We start from the raw sequence: 16926 nt of genomic DNA, 5'->3' as shown, positions 1-16926 counted from the left end.
AACTTTTTAAAAGTTCCGTTTCTTAAAATTGCTATGACCCTAGCCTTTATGTCGTTGCGTCCCAATTTCGTTTGATTTATTTTCAATTGGAATTGTTCATCTTTCCAATTGAAATTTATTTCTGAACTTTCAAACGTTCTTATTCTAAAATTTATATGTCTGGTTTTAAATTGGTATTCCTCCGAACGGAGGTCCCTCAGGGACTCACTGCTGTGGGTGAGTACGGGTATTGGCGAACCCGGGGCGCCCCGAAGCGCCACCTCAGTAGATGGAAGTTCTGACTTCATCTACTCTTAGTTTCTTGTCGGGTAGGCCGTACTTGTGTACGGGGTTTGTTTGGCTCTCGTGAGCCTGTTAGATTTGCACTCTTGTGCGTGTTAGGTAGGCCGTACTCGTGTACGGGGTTAGTTTGACTCTCGTGAGCCGGGTAGATTCGCACTCTTGTGCATGTTAGGTAGGCCGTACTCGTGTACGGGGTTAGCTTCGCTCTCGTGAGCTGGTCTTAGGTTGGCTCTCGTGAGCTGGTAGATTTGCACTCGTGTGCATGTTAGGTAGGCCGTACTCGTGTACGGGGTTAGTTTGGCTCTCGTGAGCCGGTTAGATTTGCACTCTTGTGCATGTAGGTAGGCCGTACTCGTGTACGGGGTTAGTTTGGCTCTCGTGAGCTGGTAGATTTGCACTCTTGTGCATATTAGGTAGGCCGTACTCGTGTACGGGGTCATCATTTCTTCATCGAATACTTCGGTGTTCCTTCATTTTGTGTCTAATTATTATTAGTCTGTTTTAGTTGAATTACAACAGTTCAGCATGTTCATCGTCGAACGAAAAAAAGGAATCGTATGAAGACTCCTCGTTATTAATAAGTTAGTATTAGTTGTCGAGCAATTATTGTGTTCGATTTATTTTGTTAGTTTCGCTTGTTGATTTGGGTCACAGCCTTCTGCTGTGACCAGTTGGTAGCGTCACTCTCGAACCAGAGGCTACTACTCTGGTTCGCTTCTTTTATTTTTCTTTCTCGTAAATCTGAGCCTTCTGCTCCATTTTTATTTTCTCTGGAATTGTTCAGAGACTTGTCAGATTTAGTTTTTTTTTGGCTCACAATAATTGCTCGATTCGATTGCGTGCGTTAGTTATTAAGCTTGTTTATCAGTATTGTATAAATGTCGAGTAATTATTGCCGTAACTTCAGTTTGCTCGGTTCGATTTTTGATTCCGACACAGCCTTATGCTGTGTCGGACCTTGCTTGTATGTACCAGACCGGTTGGTACCGGTGCTCGGCGTAGATCCATTGAGAGGGATGGTTGAGAGACCTGTTCACTCGTGTAAAATCCTCTCTGCTGTAAGGCCACCCGAGTCGCCTCAACGCTAGTCGTTGCCTGGCGACAGGTGGGTGGGGGAAAAGGGTATCGTTTGAACGCTTCTCTCGGCCATCGCTCTTCGTGATGACACGTCGGGTATCGGTGCTGGCTGGAGTTGGTTCTGCAAGCATTGTACGCGTCGCGTCACCCTCGAACCAGAGCCTTCTGCTCTGGTTCGGTTTTGTTTCTCTCTTCGAAAGAATCAGAGCCTTCTGCCTGATTCGTTTTTCATCCCCCGTGAATCGGAGACTTCTTCTCCAACTCACACCTTTTTCTCCGCAATAATTACTCGACATACGCTGCGAAATTTAGTTTGTAAAACTCGAAAGCGTCGTTGTAAGAAAGGGAGTCAGAAGGAAGCGTATTGAATTCCTTCTGGCTTCCTTTCGGGTCTCTCGTGCAGCAACCTCCTCGTGGTGAGACCCGGGCAATCGATAATATTCTCTATTTGTTAGATCTTCTATTATCTTACAAATAATGAATAAAATCGAGCTAATAGCTGCTCATTTGTAATTTGCGATAACATTGGGAAATAAAATTTAAGACGTACTGATAATAAAAACTTGTGTATTTAATTGAATTGTGTCTGAATTTATTTTAAACTTGCATGGGATGGGCCAAGGGTCCTTCCTGCCTTCCTTCTCGCTTTCCTTGTTTACCCTTGGCCCACCTACGCCTTCTTGGCAGCTCCTTTTAATTATTAATCGAAACACACACTTCCTGTTTCGAAATACTTTTTCATTCAATAAATATCGTACATTTTTTCTGGATTTCTAATTGAAATTTGCTTCTGAACTTTTTAAAAGTTCCGTTTCTTAAAATTGCTATGACCCTAGCCTTTATGTCGTTGCGTCCCAATTTCGTTTGATTTATTTTCAATTGGAATTGTTCATCTTTCCAATTGAAATTTATTTCTGAACTTTCAAACGTTCTTATTCTAAAATTTATATGTCTGGTTTTAAATTGGTATTCCTCCGAACGGAGGTCCCTCAGGGACTCACTGCTGTGGGTGAGTACGGGTATTGGCGAACCCGGGGCGCCCCGAAGCGCCACCTCAGTAGATGGAAGTTCTGACTTCATCTACTCTTAGTTTCTTGTCGGGTAGGCCGTACTTGTGTACGGGGTTTGTTTGGCTCTCGTGAGCCTGTTAGATTTGCACTCTTGTGCATGTTAGGTAGGCCGTACTCGTGTACGGGGTTAGCTTGGCTCTCGTGAGCTGGTGTTAGGTTTGGCTCTCGTGAGCTGGTAGATTTGCACTCGTGTGCATGTTAGGTAGGCCGTACTCGTGTACGGGGTCATCGTTTTGTCTTTATTTCATCGTCTTCTGATACTTCGTTGTTCCTCCATTGTTTTGTGTCTAATCATTACTAATCTGTTTCAGATTGAGTACAACAGTTGCAGAAATTTATCATCGAACGAAGACAACGCATCGTACGAAGACTCGTTTCTTCTTCGATTACTTCTGTGTTCCTCCATTTTGTGTCTAATTATTATTAGTCTGTTTCAGTTAAATCACAACAGTTCAGCATGATCATCGTCGAACGAAGACAACGAATAGTAAGAAGACTTCACAGTATTTATAAGTTCGTATTAGTTCTCGAGCAATTATTGTGTTAGATTCACTTTGTTAGTTTCGCTTGTTGATTTGGGTCACAGCCTTCTGCTGTGACCAGTTGGTAGCGTCACTCTCGAACCAGAGGCTACTACTCTGGTTCGCTTCTTTCATTTTTCTTTCTCGTAAATCTGAGCCTTCTGCTCCATTTTTATTTTCTCTGGAATTGTTCAGACTTGTCAGATTTAGTTTTTTTTTGGCTCACAATAATTGCTCGATTCGAGTGCGTGCGTTAGTTATTAAGCATGTTTATTAGTATTGTATAAATGTCGAGTAATTATTGCCGTAACTTCACTTTGCTCGGTTCGATTTTTGATTCCGACACAGCCTTATGCTGTGTCGGACCTTGCTTGTATGTACCAGACCGGTTGGTACCGGTGCTCGGCGTAGATCCATTGAGAGGGATGTTCGAGAGACCTGTTCACTCGTGTAAAATCCTCCCTGCCGTAAGTCCACCCGAGTCGCCTCAACGCTAGTCGTTGCCTGGCGACAGGTGGGTGGGGGAAACTTAGGGTATCGTCTGAACGCTTCTCTCGACCATCGCTCTTCGTGAGGACACGTCGGGTATCGGTGCTGGCTGGAGTTGGTTCTGCAAGCATTGTACGCGTCGCGTCACCCTCGAACCAGAGCCTTCTGCTCTGGTTCGGTTTTGTTTCTCTCTTCGAAAGAATCAGAGCCTTCTGCCTGATTCGTTTTTCACCCACCGTGGATCGGAGACTTCTTCTCCGACTCACACATTTTTTATCCGCAATAATTACTCGACATACGTTGCGAAATTTAGTTTGTAAAACTCGAAAGCGTCGTTGTAAGAAAGGGAGTCAGAAGGAAGCGTATTGAATTCCTTCTGGCTTCCTTTCGGGTCTCTCGTGCAGCAACCTCCTCGTGGTGAGACCCGGGCAATCGATAATATTCTCTATTTGTTAGATCTTCTATTATCTTGCAAATAAAGAATAATATCGAGCTAATGGCTGGTCATTTATAATTTGCGATAACATTGTGAAATAAAATTTAAGACGTACTGATAATACAAACTTGTGTATTTAATTGAATTGTGTCTGAATTTATTTTAAACGTGCATGGGGTGGGCCAAGGGTCCTTCCTGCTTTCCTTCGCGCTTTCCTTGTTTACCTTTGGCCCACCTACGCCTTCTTGGCACCTCCTATTAATTATTAATCGAAACACACACTTCTTGTTTCGGAATACTTTTTCATTCAATAAACATCGTACATTTTTTCTGGATTTCTAATTGAAATTTGCTTCTGAACTTTTTAAAAGTTCTGTTTCTTAAAATTGCTATGACCCTAACCTTTATGTCGTTGCGTCCCCATTTCGTTTGATTTATTTCCTATTGGAATTGTTCATGTTTCCAATTGAAATTTATTTCTGAACTTTCAAAAGTTCTTATTCTAAAATTGATATATCTGGTTTTAAGTTGGTATTCCTCCGAACGGAGGTCCCTCAGGGACTCACTGCTGTGGGTGAGTACGGGTATTGGCGAACCCGGGGCGCCCCGAAGCGCCACCTCAGTAGATGGAAGTTCTGACTTCATCTACTCTTAGTTTCTTGTCGGGTAGGCCGTACTTGTGTACGGGGTTTGTTTGGCTCTCGTGAGCCTGTTAGATTTGCACTCTTGTGCATGTTAGGTAGGCCGTACTCGTGTACGGGGTTAGTTTGACTCTCGTGAGCCGGGTAGATTCGCACTCTTGTGCATGTTAGGTAGGCCGCACTCGTGTGCGGGGTTAGCTTGGCTCTCGTGAGCTGGTGTTAGGTTGGCTCTCGTGAGCTGGTAGATTCGCACTCTTGTGCATGTTAGGTAGGCCGCACTCGTGTGCGGGGTTAGCTTGGCTCTCGTGAGCTGGTAGATTTGCACTCGTGTGCATGTAGGTAGGCCGTACTCGTGTACGGGGTTAGTTTGGCTCTCGTGAGCTGGTAGATTTGCACTCTTGTGCATATTAGGTAGGCCGTACTCGTGTACGGGGTCATCATTTCTTCATCGAATACTTCGGTGTTCCTTCATTTTGTGTCTAATTATTATTAGTCTGTTTTAGTTGAATTACAACAGTTCAGCATGTTCATCGTCGAACGAAAAAAAGGAATCGTATGAAGACTCCTCGTTATTAATAAGTTAGTATTAGTTGTCGAGCAATTATTGTGTTCGATTTATTTTGTTAGTTTCGCTTGTTGATTTGGGTCACAGCCTTCTGCTGTGACCAGTTGGTAGCGTCACTCTCGAACCAGAGGCTACTACTCTGGTTCGCTTCTTTTATTTTTCTTTCTCGTAAATCTGAGCCTTCTGCTCCATTTTTATTTTCTCTGGAATTGTTCAGAGACTTGTCAGATTTAGTTTTTTTTTGGCTCACAATAATTGCTCGATTCGATTGCGTGCGTTAGTTATTAAGCTTGTTTATCAGTATTGTATAAATGTCGAGTAATTATTGCCGTAACTTCAGTTTGCTCGGTTCGATTTTTGATTCCGACACAGCCTTATGCTGTGTCGGACCTTGCTTGTATGTACCAGACCGGTTGGTACCGGTGCTCGGCGTAGATCCATTGAGAGGGATGGTTGAGAGACCTGTTCACTCGTGTAAAATCCTCTCTGCTGTAAGGCCACCCGAGTCGCCTCAACGCTAGTCGTTGCCTGGCGACAGGTGGGTGGGGGAAATGGGTATCGTTTGAACGCTTCTCTCGGCCATCGCTCTTCGTGAGGACACGTCGGGTATCGGTGCTGGCTGGAGTTGGTTCTGCAAGCATTGTACGCGTCGCGTCACCCTCGAACCAGAGCCTTCTGCTCTGGTTCGGTTTTGTTTCTCTCTTCGAAAGAATCAGAGCCTTCTGCCTGATTCGTTTTTCACCCACCGTGGATCGGAGACTTCTTCTCCGACTCACACATTTTTTATCCGCAATAATTACTCGACATACGTTGCGAAATTTAGTTTGTAAAACTCGAAAGCGTCGTTGTAAGAAAGGGAGTCAGAAGGAAGCGTATTGAATTCCTTCTGGCTTCCTTTCGGGTCTCTCGTGCAGCAACCTCCTCGTGGTGAGACCCGGGCAATCGGTATTATTCTCTATTTGTAAGAACTTCTAGTAATCTTACAAATAGAGAATAATATCGAGCTAATAGCTGCTTATTTATTATTTGCGATAACATTGTAAAATAGAATTTAAGACTAACTAATTATAAAAACTTGTGTATTTAATTGAATTGTGTCTGAATTTACTTTAGGCTAGCTCGGGATGGGCCAAGGTGGTCCTTCAATGCTTTCCTTGTTTTCCCCTGGTCCACCTTCAGCTTCTTGGTAAGCTGCTTTGAATTACTAACCGAAAAACACAGTTTTTGTTTCGGATTAACTTGTCATTCAATGAACATCGTCACCTTTTTTCCTGGATTTCTAATTGAAATTTGCTTCTGAACTTTTCAAAAGTTCCTTTTCTTAAAATTGATATTTTTTGCCTAAAATTGGTATTCTTTCGATCGGAGGTCCTTCCATTTATTATAGGCAGAGATTCCTCTCTGTTATAGGTATATGGTCTAAGCTTCTCGTGGATCTAGTTGCAACATTCATCGTTCGGCAGCGTAGAGGGCGTAAGAAATCTAATTGTTGTTAACGATGTCGGTATTTCAGATCGTGAGACACGAAACCCCATATGGTGATTGGTCTACTCCTATACCTGGTTTGTGATTATACCAGAGAGGAAATATTATACGGTGGTATAAAAATCCCGGGTCTGAGGCACGATTGTATAAGCTCCACTTTTCGCTATAAGCTCAACCTGTCTCAACTCTACATATGTAATCCTAATGAGCGAATTTATAACGAAACAATATTAATATTTTGTTGTAGAAGGAATATATTTAAAGTGGTTTCTAATAACATTTATATTTGCACTCAATTTAAGTTGCAGAAACGTATTTGAGTCACTGCGTGATATGTTATGTCGTATTTGAATAACCTTTGTTATTATATGTCTACCTAACCTAAATGTATCGATAAGAGTAAGTGTAAAGTGAGTCAAGTAGATAAACATTTACCTCGAGAAAATTTAAAGTCAATTTGTCATGATGATATCAAAATATAAAGGCGCAGTTTGTGCTTTTGGAAAATATGTACAGGTAATTTGATTCTTATTATTGAATTTAATAAACGTTTCTGGTCTTTAAGTAAATGTTATTCTTTTTCAGAACAATCAATCTTTGATATTAAGTCCTGTAAACTGTCCATATTATAATTTTCAACAACATAGGAACATAGCGAAACATTGGAATCCAAAGTTTCGTAAGCTTAGGGCACAGAAGTTTATTAAAGTAGAACTTCCAAATTTCGAAGAAGATCGCGAAGAAGTGACACAAGAACGATTTCGATCAACACTGAAAAAGCAGGGTCTGTTACCTCAAAGGAACTGGTCCGAAAGACCAGTTGTCATTTCTTCTACATCTAACATAATTGAGCCATATGTTGTACCAGAAGGCGATGGAAAATATTCTACTATTACTAAAGAGGTACATAAACACCAGCTTAATGAACGTAGTAAACGTTACACTGACCTTATTATTAATCTGCAAAATCTATAAAATTATTTTACATTTAATATTTAGGGAGCAAAACAAAAAATTGATTACATTGGGAAAAAAGGAAAGTCCTACGTCGCTGTCAGAAAAATAAGATCATACGATGACGACTTTTCGACGAGTATGTTTACAGAAGAAGCATTAGAGATATACAAGAAAGCGCACAATGCATTAGCTAAGTGAGTATTTGTCATGGAAATTTACATAATATCAAGAATTTTGTAAAATAATAATTTCGTCTATTTTCAGCAAAGATAAGGATGAATTACTACAATATGTTACAGAGTTTGCGTATCCTGTAAGTTCCGTACATTGGAATATTGTTATGAGTTAACATTAACATTAAACATTAAAAATGTATTGATAAATTTTGTTTATTTATAGAAAATGTTACATAACATAGAGGACAAAACAATTGTTTGGAAATTCTTAGAATCCTTAGAACCAGCACGTATTGTACACGCCAGATGCGCGGAAGTAATATCAAAGACCAATATTTTCGCGCAAATTACCGTCCGGTTTCACACTCAACAGGTTCAATAATAAACAACTTACTTTTTTATACAATACATCGTTTATGTATTGCTTCATGTAAGATAAATCTTTTCAGATACTGTGCATTTATGACAGATTTGGACGGCTGTTGAAGGGTAGCGAAATATTAAGAAAAGATGTTCTAGATTACATTGTATTCGAGAAGCATTTATCTAATCAATATGGTATTTGGCGATTACACGCAAAGATTATACCAAGTTGGCTGCCACCGGAAGAAATAGCGGCGAAAACGTATACATTGCCAAAGAAGATCGAAGAAACTAGTTTAACAGCGAAAGATGCCGAAGAGTCAGTTGCTGTAACACCACCGCAATAAATGGCAATGAACAAACGACACATTTTTATGATCGATGTAAATTTAAGGCTTGAATAAAGTAGCTTTGATCAACTTTGTTGATTTTCATTTTGATGTTTGAGTGATTTTGGGGTCACAGTTTTATAAATCTGTGTTCCACGGTCAATGTTAATTACCGTGCATGGTATATCTACAGTTACGTTTAAAAAATAATGTTGAAAATTACATTTAACGGTTTTTATCGCTGGTATCATAGGAACAGCGTTTACCTCTGATAACATCCATCAGTTTCGCAAATGGTATCATATACCTAAAAGCTTTTCGCCGAACGCGTTTAAAAGTTTCAATGAATACTGCCGACAGAATCTGAAGCGAGAATGTTGTGCATGTTGGTTTCGCAATTCAATGCCTAATTAAGCGTTATCATGATTTTAAATGTCCCGATGTTGAGCTGATAAGTTCTTCGGTCACGGAAGCGCAAGATTGGAATTTAGGTCACCGGGACGTTTATGTTTTGCGATGTAAACTCGTATCAAGATTGAAATAAATCATTTGCTAAAATGTGTTCGTAGAGTTTTATAGATTTAAGATTGTGGATAGTGCACTTTTTTGCAGATGAAAATGATTTTTCTCTAGATAATTTCACTGTTTGGCTGTCAAATGATTTGTTTGAAAGAAATTGTTTGAAAATTATATATATAATATATATATATATTCCAATTTTATATAAATAAATAAAGGTACAGTTTCTCCGAGTGATTTCGAAAACAAATTTTTATTTCACTTTTTTATTTCATTCTGAATAAAATATGTGTCCAAGGCTAAAAATCACAAACACCGAATATCGTGTTATTTATTGCAATGAAATGTAATCTGCTCGAGTATGAGAATTATCAGCGACATCACCAGACCACCTAACAATACCATGTGAATGAAATGCACCTGTTCTAGGACGATTCCTTCAGGTGCACGCAAATTGTTCTCTTCTTTCCACCATCTCAGCCAATTTCGTTGAATCGCCTTCAGGAGACCGATTTCAGATAATTTTAACAATCTGCAGAACAGAACGTAATTAGAGAATTATGTTGTTCATTTTATTATTGCAATAATAAATAAAAATTATAATTAAAAAAAAATTCAAAAGTTCAATGTTTGCACCACACTTTGCGAGCAAAAGACTTGCCCATTTGGTGACAAACCTTGCTTGGAGCAGAATTTGGACCCCATTTTATAGGAATTTGGCACCAAAATTTGTCGACAAATTCCTAGTCAAATTCGGAGACAGATGGATCGCAAATTGCGTGCAAAGTCTGCAAGCATAATTCCACGCCAAAGTGGAGCCAAACCTTGGCATCGTTCAGCCCTCTTTATAGAGGGCAGGTCCGTCGCACTAAGAGCGGACGTAATCTTGTTCGCAAAAGTGGTGCGTAAACACCACAATGTGCCGTGAAAGACAAGGCGCCGTAAAAAATGTGTTATAAAAAATAATATTTGTGTGTATAAATGTATTATACTCGGATTTTGCCCGATATTTACTTTCAGGACAAGGTTAGGTTTTCTCTTAGTGCGACCGACCTGCCCTCTGTAACGAAGCTGAACGAAGCCAAGGTCTGGCTTCAATTTGGCCAGGAATTTTGGCTGCAGACTTTGCACTCAAATACCGACACTAATGCGGAAACATATGAATAGGAATTTCGAGACATATTTTAGTGAAAAATTCAAAGCAAATTGTTTACTGAGTGTTTTCATATTTTCAAAAATAATTATTTAAGTGCTAATTTTTACAGGACCAGCCTGTATATTATATTAATTTCAATTCTCGTATTATTTACCCGACATCGATGCTCCGTTTGTCTTCGAAGTGCCACGAGACACCAGACGATATAGGGAGTTCTGTCGACAATCCCACAGTCTCTAATTGGCACGGATACTTTCCGCTTCTGTATATTTCCTCGCTTAAAAACGTGGTCGCTAAGTCACTCGAACAGAGTATCTTATAGACTTCGGTTTGATTGTTCACAACGAAAGCTCTTTTCTTGGGACTCCTACTCGAGTGATCAGCCACATGTCCCGCCTGAAAATATAAATGCAAAGAAATCCTTATCTGCTGAGAGAAAATATTACAAAAGTCAATACGTGCAATTTTATTCCGACAGAGGACGACGCTTTTTATTTCGAAAGAAGAAAATCGCTGAAAGTCAAGCCGCATAGGTACCCTCATCCGAAATACGACGAAAACCGGTCCCAAGGCATCGTCTTATATAGGAATAAAACTGTAGTAGTGAAATATCGGCATGAGTCAGAAATGACTCCGGCAGAGGCCTAGAACTTGCAGGAGTCCAAGGATTATTAATGAAATTTTGTATAATTCTCCCTTTCAGTTCGTTGTTTACAAAATCTCGCACATTGGCAAGTCTTACGCGACACATTAGTCGAGAATCGCTGACTTCGAAGATCGTACCGCGAACATCGCGTGCAGAAGTGAGCCCTTGACAGCGAAGATATTGTATTCCGTAGTTTCTATTAGAGTTTGCGCATCTTGGATCTGCTTTATGGCGATAACCTGTGTCATATAGCCAATTACAAGCGCGTTGAACGCCGCATTAATTAATACGGCGAATAGACCTATCAGATACTCAAGTATCTTGGAACTTTTACTCATAGCAGTTGAGTCGTAGTCTGCGCAATAAAATAACAAAGAATTAACATGATTGATTGGATCCGTGGAGACAACTAAAATAACAAAACGAAATAAATAGTTGTTTAAAGACTGTATTCGTAAACTATTAGGTTGTATAAAGCGTTTTAAGGAGGGGATGATTATACATAAAAGAATAAATCGAAAATACGGAAGCAATTTTTTTCCTCCGTTTTCGTGGAAATTGAGCTTAAAGATCCGTCGGGTTTGCGTGCTATAGTACAGGTCCGTGCAATTTTTTCACAACAACTTTCTCACATTGGGTGCATATCATGCCGAGATTGCTGAAGAAACAATCCAGCATGCTCGGCATCATGTTCCTCCCGAACATGTCCGCCTCGATCGCGTGGAAAATATAACTGCATACACTGAAGATTACATAAGTTGCCAAGACCGAGAACCAGACTTTTCTGGAGAACAGTTTCCACATCCAAGTGGTAACATAGTGTGGTTTCGGTTGCATGAAAAGGTTGTATCTACAATGGCATAAGAAACGCTAGACGCTTTTATACGTCAACAGGTTAAAGACATAACATAGTTCTCGCAACTCGCCTGGAATACATAAACGGAAACGTGATCTGGGCTGCCTGTAATCTCGGACTGAGTGCTTCAAGTCTCGCTATGATATCCGTCTGATTCAATTTTATCATTTTGAGTAAACCGGGAGAAAACGAGCCGTTCCTTGCGAACCCTAAAGTTCCTACACTCACACGGTCGAGTTTCAGCCTAAAACAACAAATTATGGTTGACAATTTTGCTCGTTATGCCGATGTTCATTCCTCGAACGATATTACGTCAAATTTAAATATTCCGCTAAGACGTTCCAAGTGTCGCCAATGTAGCCCGTGATGCTCGTTCCGTTCTTATCGCTCGAGATCACGTTCTCTATCTGATGAAAAAAGAGGAAACCATTCATAGAAACATTAATTAGCCTTCACCTAGCGTATAAACTAGCGAGGTAGCGAAAACTAGAAAATATTTTATTTTTATATGTGAAAATAAAATATGTAATTTAACGGAGAAACTTTTTTATTGTTCATTATTTCTTCATGAAACTTTTACTAGCACATTCGTGGCATTTTTCCAATTAAAATGAATCCAAACACGACATAATTCGAAATATATGTGCTCGTGCAGTCGACGATTTACTGGAGCCTCGATTATCCGAACTGATGTCTGAATTCTGAGAGGAGGACGCGTAAGATTTTATTAGACGAGCGTAACATTTCCCCGCGCATACAAGACACCTGTGAATGACGAAATAAGCAACTTAATGCGTTCCTTTACCTCGTAATAAGAGAATCTAAAAGTCCTTCCTTGAAAGTTGTGAGTCTCTTCCGCACGACTTCGGCTCAAACGTTCCTGGTTCATCGCTGCGAAAATTGGTTTGCTGAAAATCGGCACGAAATCGGCCATTTCCTTGTCCCATATCACGCCATTCACTGATTGAACGGGTGTCAATAAGCCATGAACAACTATAAGCAGCAATAACCGTCTCATAGCGTTCTTCGTGGTCTCGGAAAATCTTAGCCGCGACTGTTGCACTATGGTTGATGCTGAGATACCACTGTCAAAATTGTTTTTGCGACATCGATCGATAAAAGCTTTTCTAACTATTCCATTGATCCTGGATTTTCGTTATTTAACTCTGGAACAACTTCTAATTTATATTCCAATAATTTGTATTCCTGCCTTGTTTATTTTTTCATATTTTTTAACCACCTCCACGTCACAAATATTGTGCTGTTTCTTTTAACAAAAATTGCACCGTGCAGTTACAATTCCTGTAGACATTAAACAATGTTTTAAATATTAAATAAGATGAGTTTTAAATAATTATTTAAAAGATGGTATCAATGTCACAATTTTACAAATCTGCTTCATTGTCGATGTTAGTACATTTACAATTTATGTTTAAAGAATGGAAATTACAATTTGCTGTTTAAAGATTTCATTTTATGTTACATTTTATGTTTATATTTTATATTATACACTGGCAGCATGTCCTATTTGCACGGTGTTTAGACACGTTTAACAGTTTCAATAAATACTACCGGACACGAATCCAGGTGAGAATGTTATGCGTGTTGGTCTCTTAGTTCAGTAGCCAGTTAGGTATTATCGCGATCCTAAGTGTCTTGATGTCGCTCCGATGAATCCTGCCGACGCAAGATCGAAATGTAGATTGCCATAGCGATTTTACTTCACAGCTTTTTACGACGATCGAAAACAATTATTTCTTAACATTCGGAGGGTCCTGCTTTGAAATCATTATAGACAGTACACTGTTTTCGTTAAACGTTTCTAAACAGTACTTGAAACTGCAGTTTTCTGTACGATAAATTAAAATAATAGCCGTGAAATTTATACTGTTTATTTATATATTTTCATTTGTATCTTTGTATCGCTGTCGATACAATCAGTTCTGCAATGTTACGTGACTTCACAATGTTGCAATATATAATTTCGTAGCTATAATAATACATCATACTTCAGTGATTCCAAACGCGTTTCAGCAAATTCTACACGCGACGTGATGTATTTCGAGCAAGGAAACCTTCAGAAGTATAAAGAATAGTTTTCAAAAAATGTTTGAAAATTCAACAATAATTATTTTAAAGATTTAATAGTGTTGCTAATAGAAATATTCTACAGAATATTATCTGTTGATGAAACACATATTAAATAAATTATAAGGTCTTTCATAAGTACAAAATAAGTTCCTTTCTACTTTGAAAGCTTCCAAGGTTTATTCAAGTATTGCAAAATAAAGTTAAAATGCTATGAAAAATGAGATCTAGGAACTATTAACAAATAATAAAAGGTGCATGAAGAAGTAATAAAAATTGCAGAGGCACGTACAAAAAACATGTATCGTTTATATCATAGTTGACTGTATATATATATCTAATAGTTAACGAAATATTATCGAAATAATTTTCTTTTTTCTGTGGATAGTTGACTGTATATATATATATAGATATCTAATAGTCAACGAGATATTATCGAAATAATTTTCTTTCTCCTTTGGATAATGTCTCGTTAACTATTAGGTTTAGGACATATGAAGATCAACGCTTTTATACTCGGACTTTGGTACTCTATCGATCTATGGTTCAAAAAATGGGACATTCCAATTAAAAAAACAAAGTTGACCTTCAAATGACCTTGAAAATGCCACCCACATAAAAAACTGATACCGCCCCCCTTTTTCCCCCTCGAAATCCTTGGACACGTGCTTTACGCTTTTTTAATATCTTTCATACTTATCGAGATATTCGCCTGGAAAGTTTTCAAATGAACCCTGTATATTTATATATTGTATATTCGAATTTTATACAAATAAATAAAGGTATAGTTTCTCCGTGTAATTTCGGAAACAAATTCTTGTTTCACTTTTTTATTTCGCTCTGAATAAAATATGTGTCCAAGGCTAAAAATCACAGGCACCGAATATCGTGTTATTTATAGCAATGAAATGTAATTTGCTCGAGTATGAGAATTATCAGCGACATCACCACACCACTTAACAACACTATGTGAATGAATTGCACCTGTTCCAGGACGATTCCTTTAGGTGCACGCAAATTGTTCTCTTCCTTCCACCATCCCAGCCAATTTCCTTGAATCGCCTTCAGGAGACCGATTTCAGATAATTTTAACAATCTGCAGAACAGAACGTAATTAGAGAATTATGTTGTTCATTTTATTATTGCAATAATAAATAAAAATTAAAATTAAAAAAAATTCAAAAGTTCAATGTTTGCACCACACTTTGCGAGCAAAAGACTTGCCCATTTGGTGCCAAACTCTGCTTGGAGCAGAATTTGATCCCCGTCTTATATGAATTTGGCACTAAAATTTGTCGACAAATTCCTAGTCAAATTCGGAGACAGATGGATCGCAAATTGCGTGCAAAGTCTGCAAGCATAATTCCACGCCAAAGTGGAGCCAAACCTTGGCATCGTTCAGCCCTCTTTATAGAGGGCAGGTCCGTCGCACTAAGAGCGGACGTAATCTTGTTCGCAAAAGTGGTGCGTAAACACCACAATGTGCCGTGAAAGACAAGGCGCCGTAAAAAATGTGTTATAAAAAATAATATTTGTGTGTATAAATGTATTATACTCGGATTTTGCCCGATATTTACTTTCAGGACAAGGTTAGGTTTTCTCTTAGTGCGACCGACCTGCCCTCTGTAACGAAGCTGAACGAAGCCAAGGTCTGGCTTCAATTTGGCCAGGAATTTTGGCTGCAGACTTTGCACTCAAATACCGACACTAATGCGGAAACATATGAATAGGAATTTCGAGACATATTTTAGTGGAAAATTCAAAGCAAATTGTTTACTGAGTGTTTTCATATTTTCAAAAATAATTATTTAAGTGCTAATTTTTACAGGACCAGCCTGTATATTATATTAATTTCAATTCTCGTATTATTTACCCGACATCGATGCTCCGTTTGTCTTCGAAGTGCCACGAGACACCAGACGATATAGGGAGTTCTGTCGACAATCCCACAGTCTCTAATTGACACGGATACTTTCCGCTTCTGTATATTTCCTCGCTTAAAAACGTGGTCGCTAAGTCACTCGAACAGAGTATCTTAAAGACTTCGGTTTGATTGTTCACAACGAAAGCTCTTTTCTTGGGACTCCTACTCGAGTGATCAGCCAGATATCCCGTCTGAAAATATAAATGCAAAGCAATCCTTATCTTCTGAGAGGAAATAATACAAAAGTCAATACGTGCAATTTTATCCCGACAGAGGACGACGCTTTTTATTTCGAAAGAAGAAAATCGCTGAAAGTCGAGCCGCATAGGTACCCTCATCTGAAATACGACGAAAGCCGGCCCCGAGCCATCGTCTTATATCGGAGTAAAACTGAAGTCGTGAAATATCGGCATGAGTCAGAAATGACTCCGGCAGAGGCCTAGAACTTGCAGGAGTACAAGGATTATTAATGAAATTTTGTATAATTCTCTCTCTAAGTTCGTTGTTTACAAAATCTTGCACATTTGCAAGTCTTACGCGACACATTGGTTGAGAATCGCTGACTTCGAAGATCGTACCGCGAACAACAGGTGCAGAAATGAGCCCTTGGCAGCGAAGATATTGTATTCCGTAGTTTCTATTGCACCATACACACCATCGATCTGCTTTATGGGGATAACCTGTGTCATATAGCCAAGTACAAGCGCGTTGAACGCCGCTTCAAGAAATACGATGAACAGACCTATCAGATACTCAAGCATCTTGGAACTTTTACTCATAGCAGTTGAGTGGTAGTCTGCGCAATAAAATAACAAAGAATTAGCATGATTGATTGGATCCGTGGAAACAACTAAAATAACAAAACAAAACAAAACGAAACAAAACGAAATAAATAGTTGTTTAACGACTGTATTCGTAAACTATTAGGTTGTATAAAGCGTTTTGATCAAGAAATACTATTACAGTCTACAGTATTGATCGTAGATCCGTGGAGGGGGTGATTATACATAAGAGAATAAATCGAAAATACGGAATCAATTTTTTTCCTCCGTTTTCGTGAAAATCGAGTTTAAAGATCCGTTGGGTTTGCGTGCTATAGTACAGGTCCGGGCAATTTCTTCACAACAACTTCCTCACGTTGGGCGCATATCATGCTGAGATTGTTGAAGAAAGAATCCAGCATGCTCGGCATCATGTTCCTCCCGAACATGTCCGCCTCGATCGCGTGGAAAATATAACTGCATACACTGAAGATTACATAAGTTGCCAGGACCGAGAACCAGACTTTTCTGGAGAACAGTTTCCACATCCAAGTGGTAACATAGTGTGGTTTCGGTTGCATGAAA

General features: G+C 39.1%; 4 protein-coding genes across 4 annotated transcripts; 1 reads left to right on the top strand and 3 right to left on the bottom strand.

Annotated features, from left to right (window-relative positions):
* Positions 1–6687: 6687 nt before the first annotated feature.
* On the top strand, positions 6688–8481 carry Mrpl45 (mitochondrial ribosomal protein L45). The gene is made up of 6 exons (XM_076788646.1): positions 6688–7082; positions 7152–7469; positions 7566–7717; positions 7788–7836; positions 7923–8072; positions 8149–8481. The coding sequence occupies exons 1-6, from the start codon at positions 7029–7031 to the stop codon at positions 8407–8409; spliced, it is 984 nt and encodes a 327-aa protein (XP_076644761.1). The 5' UTR covers positions 6688–7028; the 3' UTR covers positions 8410–8481.
* Positions 8482–9115: 634 nt separating this feature from the next.
* Positions 9116–12679, bottom strand: LOC143354702 (uncharacterized). Its single transcript, XM_076788967.1, has 7 exons — positions 12374–12679; positions 11881–11975; positions 11635–11812; positions 11345–11582; positions 10836–11313; positions 10221–10646; positions 9116–9442 (listed from the first exon to the last, which is right to left on the bottom strand). The coding sequence occupies exons 1-7, from the start codon at positions 12584–12586 to the stop codon at positions 9238–9240; spliced, it is 1833 nt and encodes a 610-aa protein (XP_076645082.1). The 5' UTR covers positions 12587–12679; the 3' UTR covers positions 9116–9237.
* A 1748-nt stretch (positions 12680–14427) lies between these two features.
* LOC143354671 (uncharacterized) lies at positions 14428–16179 on the bottom strand. The gene is made up of 2 exons (XM_076788930.1): positions 15530–16179; positions 14428–14752 (listed from the first exon to the last, which is right to left on the bottom strand). Exons 1-2 carry the CDS (start codon positions 15916–15918, stop codon positions 14548–14550), a joined length of 594 nt encoding a protein of 197 aa, XP_076645045.1. The 5' UTR covers positions 15919–16179; the 3' UTR covers positions 14428–14547.
* Positions 16114–16922, bottom strand: LOC143354701 (uncharacterized). Its single transcript, XM_076788966.1, has 2 exons — positions 16718–16922; positions 16114–16376 (listed from the first exon to the last, which is right to left on the bottom strand). Exons 1-2 carry the CDS (start codon positions 16920–16922, stop codon positions 16114–16116), a joined length of 468 nt encoding a protein of 155 aa, XP_076645081.1.
* Between the last annotated feature and the right edge of the window lie 4 nt (positions 16923–16926).

The sequence above is a fragment of the Halictus rubicundus genome, chromosome 5 (assembly GCF_050948215.1).
Source record: "Halictus rubicundus isolate RS-2024b chromosome 5, iyHalRubi1_principal, whole genome shotgun sequence".
Taxonomy (NCBI): Eukaryota; Metazoa; Arthropoda; class Insecta; order Hymenoptera; family Halictidae; genus Halictus; species Halictus rubicundus.
The sequence above is the reverse complement of the archived record's forward strand: the minus strand, read 5'-3'. Positions and strand labels throughout refer to the sequence as shown.

Excerpts from the sequence above, each read along its gene's own strand:
- LOC143354701 (XM_076788966.1), bottom strand. The coding sequence starts at position 16,922 with ATGCAACCGAAACCACACTATGTTACCACTTGGATGTGGAAACTGTTC. Across the intron at positions 16,377-16,717 it reads CAGCATGATATGCGCCCAAC|ACTACCACTCAACTGCTATG; the intron begins GTGAGGAAGTTG and ends TTTATTGCGCAG.
- Mrpl45 (XM_076788646.1), top strand. The coding sequence starts at position 7,029 with ATGATGATATCAAAATATAAAGGCGCAGTTTGTGCTTTTGGAAAATAT. Across the intron at positions 7,083-7,151 it reads CTTTTGGAAAATATGTACAG|AACAATCAATCTTTGATATT; the intron begins GTAATTTGATTC and ends ATTCTTTTTCAG. Across the intron at positions 7,837-7,922 it reads TTACAGAGTTTGCGTATCCT|AAAATGTTACATAACATAGA; the intron begins GTAAGTTCCGTA and ends GTTTATTTATAG.
- LOC143354671 (XM_076788930.1), bottom strand. The coding sequence starts at position 15,918 with ATGAGGGTACCTATGCGGCTCGACTTTCAGCGATTTTCTTCTTTCGAA. Across the intron at positions 14,753-15,529 it reads AAACGGAGCATCGATGTCGG|ATTGTTAAAATTATCTGAAA; the intron begins GTAAATAATACG and ends TCTGTTCTGCAG.
- LOC143354702 (XM_076788967.1), bottom strand. The coding sequence starts at position 12,586 with ATGAGACGGTTATTGCTGCTTATAGTTGTTCATGGCTTATTGACACCC. Across the intron at positions 11,813-11,880 it reads GCGGAATATTTAAATTTGAC|GCTGAAACTCGACCGTGTGA; the intron begins GTAATATCGTTC and ends TTGTTGTTTTAG. Across the intron at positions 9,443-10,220 it reads AAACGGAGCATCGATGTCGG|ATTGTTAAAATTATCTGAAA; the intron begins GTAAATAATACG and ends TCTGTTCTGCAG.